Source organism: Dendroctonus ponderosae, unplaced genomic scaffold (assembly GCF_020466585.1).
Source record: "Dendroctonus ponderosae isolate FM_Combo_2020 unplaced genomic scaffold, Dpon_F_20191213v2 Dpon_F_20191213_3, whole genome shotgun sequence".
Classification (NCBI taxonomy): Eukaryota; Metazoa; Arthropoda; class Insecta; order Coleoptera; family Curculionidae; genus Dendroctonus; species Dendroctonus ponderosae.
In genome coordinates, this window is record NW_026018508.1 from 12393539 (window position 1) to 12397331 (window position 3793).

A 3793-nucleotide genomic window follows, 5' to 3' on the forward strand; every position below is an offset into this window, starting at 1 on the left:
GACTTCCACCCTGAAAACCACCCTTTTGCCAGTTTCTTTATGTTTTCCGCACCAAATAGCTGCAAACAGATTGTTGGATAAAAATGCCTTCACAAGCAGCTGCTGGACTTGAACCCAACGAAGAACGTCCGCACTTTTTGTATGTGAGTCCCGGATTGAATTTATCCTGGCCTGATAAAGACCGGAACATTAGCTATCGAATTCCATCAGGTAAGAGTTGAGCAACAAATTTCCAGTTTATCTCACTGACTAAAACACTTGGTTTAGTTTTTTCCTTAAAAAACGACAAATTCCACTGTTCAGTGCCTGCATTTTTTTCGTTTCTTAAATTTTATGAAGATATAAAGTAATAATTTTCACGTTTCTGCAGTCTGTGACGAATTTTATAACCCGAGCCAAGGTCGTAAGTTTACAGTTATTGTCAGACAAATTTTTGATGTCTTTTTCTCGAACTCTACAGAAGGAGGTACAGTTAGTTTCACTCAATTTTTCTTGTAAATATAGACACTTTTTTCAAACTTTTTACACAATTTAACACAAATTAAAGGCATCAAAAACAGTTTAATTGCATTCAGTTAGGGTAGTTGTTCCGCTGTTGATTTTATTATTACAAAAAAACACAACTGAAACGGATTATTAATAATAAATGCATGCCTGCCTTATTCAGTTCCAGCCCAGAAAGTTTTTAACCGAGCTTTCGCTTATATTCAGAAAAAGTGCATGCTTGAATTGTTGCTTTCACCACCTTTCTTAAAGTCAAGAAATTTTCTGGAGTTAGTTGATTGTAGCAAATGAATAGAATCGCTTTAAGCCGAGAATATTCAGACATTTGTTCCATTTTATCTCGTCATTCACCAATAACCATTTCCGACACACATTTCATTCACACGTCACTAAAAAACTCATTTCGCTGCTCAATCGGAGTAGGAAAGTTCAGTAAATTAGTGCTTGTATACCTTTTCCAGTGTTTGGGCTGAAGCATCTTTCTCAACGCACTCTGAACTTTCACCAATAAGTTACTCTTTTTCAATTAGGAACCTGGTGGCCCTGGTGCGACTATTGGAAAGAACCGCAACACATTCTCTACCAACTGGCCAATGTTTGTTTCGTCTTGGCTTACTCCTCAACATGTTCGAAGAAAGGCGTTCTTTTCATGCACTGCTGGTTGATTCTAGGTAGCCACTATTGAAGATATTTTAACAACGAAAATCCATCTCTTTTATTATTTTCGTCTGATCATATTCACCCAATGGCAACCCCTTTCAGGTCTAATGTTATTTGCCACATGGGCCTGGAACATCATTTGCGCCCCAGATGTCTTCACCTGGAACTTTGCATTCATGCTAATGAATCTGGCCCAGGTTTTCCACATTGTATATCAGCTGAGGCCAGTGAAGTTCGATCCTGAGCTGGAGGAAGTCTATCATACATTGTTTGAGCCGTTTAAGGTAGAAACACTTTTTAATTTGGGGAGTTTTGCACGTTGGTACATGTTGCAGATGAGCCGGCTGCAATTTAAGAGAATGGTCGGTCCAGATTTTGCCCAAATCATGTCGTTGCATGCTGGGGAAGCGTATGCTGTGCAAAATCTCACCAGGACTGATCGACTGGGATTGCTCCTTTCGGGAAAGGCAGGATCTGTAGTATCTTCGACTTGTAGTATCTAGCGAGGTTGATTTTAGGTCAACGTGTTATCAGATAATCAGTTCCTACACCCGATTCTTCCATGTGAGTTTATGGATTCTCCCGAGTTTGAATCCAGCCGCAATACTGTTGATGACAAATTTAAGGCAAGTTTGTAAGTCGACTATTATGGATAATTTAATTCTATTACGGTTTAGGTGGCAATAGTTGCAGCTAGCACCTGCAGGTACCTCTACTGGCAAAGATCCTGCTTGGAATATTTGTTTGTCAAAGAAACCTATATAGCAACAGTGCTGACCACGCTAATTGCCAGAGACATTACTACGAAACTGTATGCAATGAATAATAAAATAGTGACTGCCAAAGGATCACATTTGGACATAAGATTGCCCAGCATTACGTCGTCGTTGACTTCAGGAGGAGAATATAAAAGCCCCATTAGGACGAAGAAATTAAATGGTGGTAGGTACGAATATGGGGAGAAGATTTGTCTGGAAGTTACCTACCAACGGTATTTTTTGAATGGACCTCTTGCGGGATTTGATATGAGTGTTAATAATACTTATTTTGTCAATCAAAAAATTCAAACTTATTTTTGAAAATTTTTCAAACAATGTCTGATGATGGCTGAAAATCGAAACTTTGCCCACTGTTAGAAGAAATCTTGATCGTTAAAATGCATTTCAAGCTGATTTTTTAGTTTGCGTGTTTTCTGAGGAAATAAATGCTATGCTTCGGTCTGCATTAACACTCGCAAATTTTGAAATTTCTCCAAAAAATATCTGATAAAGGGTTAAAATAAAAAATTCGCTCACTGATAGAGTAGTCTCCGCTCGATAAAATGTTTTAAAAAGTAATTCTCTGAGTTTCTGAGCAAATAAATGATATATTTCGGCCTGCTAAAATAATAGCAAAATCCACACAATTTCGAAAATTTTTTCAAAAAATTTCTGATGAAGACAGAAATTCGCAACTTCACCCACAGATATAACGACTCCTCCATGCTCCACCTGTAGTAGTTCGCGAGTAAGAAAATATTAAAGTCGGGCCTGCATAAACAACTGCAAAATCTACTCAATTTCAAAATTTTCACAAAAATGTCTAATGATGACTCAAAACTGAAACTTTTTGTACTGATATATCAGTCTTTGCGCAACGAAACTCACATAAAAACAATTTCTTATTTTGATGGTTTCCGAGTTAAACCATGCAAAATTTCGATCTACTTAAACAATCGCAAAATTCAAACGTAAATTTGAAAAATTTCCCAAAAATACCTCATGACGACTAAACATTGAAACTTTGCACTCAGATAGAAGAGACTCTATACAGGTAGACCGTGCATTAGAAGTTTCCCAACTCACAGTTGTGTAGTGTAGAGAAAATAATTATAAGCTCCATTGAAATTGGAATATAAAAAAGCGGTCAAATATCGGTTCGCTCTTAAAAAACCTACGCCAGTTCAAACTAAGTGTTTTGAAAAATGCATATATATTGCAAATCTCTTACCAGGTTTCTGCATGCTGACGCCCCATCCTCAATCATTTCCGAATCGGATGTGATCAAGGGCGGATCCAGGGGGGGAGGGTCGAGGGGGTCATGACCCCCCCATTTAATTCTCTATTCAACGATGCAAAACGAATTCTGTGGCTCAAATGGTTCTTGAGAAACTTCGAAAAAAGTAGCGTCATGTTCAAGTGAATTTTGCAACTAACAAAAAAACCATTCAAATCTAAAACTTCTTGAATTCAAGCATTTTTTGAGAAAACTGCCAACATTTTCCCATCCATGGTTCATTTTCTAAAAAGGCCATTTATTTCTGTCTAGAATGATGTGCAAATGAGCGTTCTTGCTCATTTTGCCTCCGAGAAATGAGCAAATATGGGACGAAAAACATGGTATTTTGGCATAATCTTGCACTTAAGTGTCTGATATTCAAATTTCGCTTTCTGGGCCAAAACCATTCGAATTTCCTCACTAACGTTGTTACGACTGAATCGAGTTTTCAATTCTCTATCCAACGATGCCAAAACGAATTCTGTGGCTCGAATGGGTCTTGAGAAACTTCGAATAAAGGCCATTTAGTTATCTCTGGAATGATGTAAAAACGAGCGTTCTTGCTCATTTTGCTTCCGAGAAACATGCAAAA

At 37.7% G+C, this 3793-nt stretch overlaps 1 protein-coding gene across 1 annotated transcript in view; it reads left to right on the forward strand.

Annotated features, from left to right (window-relative positions):
• Positions 1-3793, forward strand: part of LOC109537396 (popeye domain-containing protein 3) — a 5731-nt gene continuing 1938 nt past the window's right edge. Inside the window, exons 1-6 of the mRNA XM_019904101.2 lie at positions 1-210; positions 1035-1175; positions 1267-1448; positions 1500-1631; positions 1683-1790; positions 1842-2106. Coding sequence (XP_019759660.1) covers positions 84-210; positions 1035-1175; positions 1267-1448; positions 1500-1631; positions 1683-1790; positions 1842-2106 — 955 coding nt within the window. The 5' untranslated portion in view covers positions 1-83. The remainder of the gene's footprint in view (positions 211-1034; positions 1176-1266; positions 1449-1499; positions 1632-1682; positions 1791-1841; positions 2107-3793) is intronic.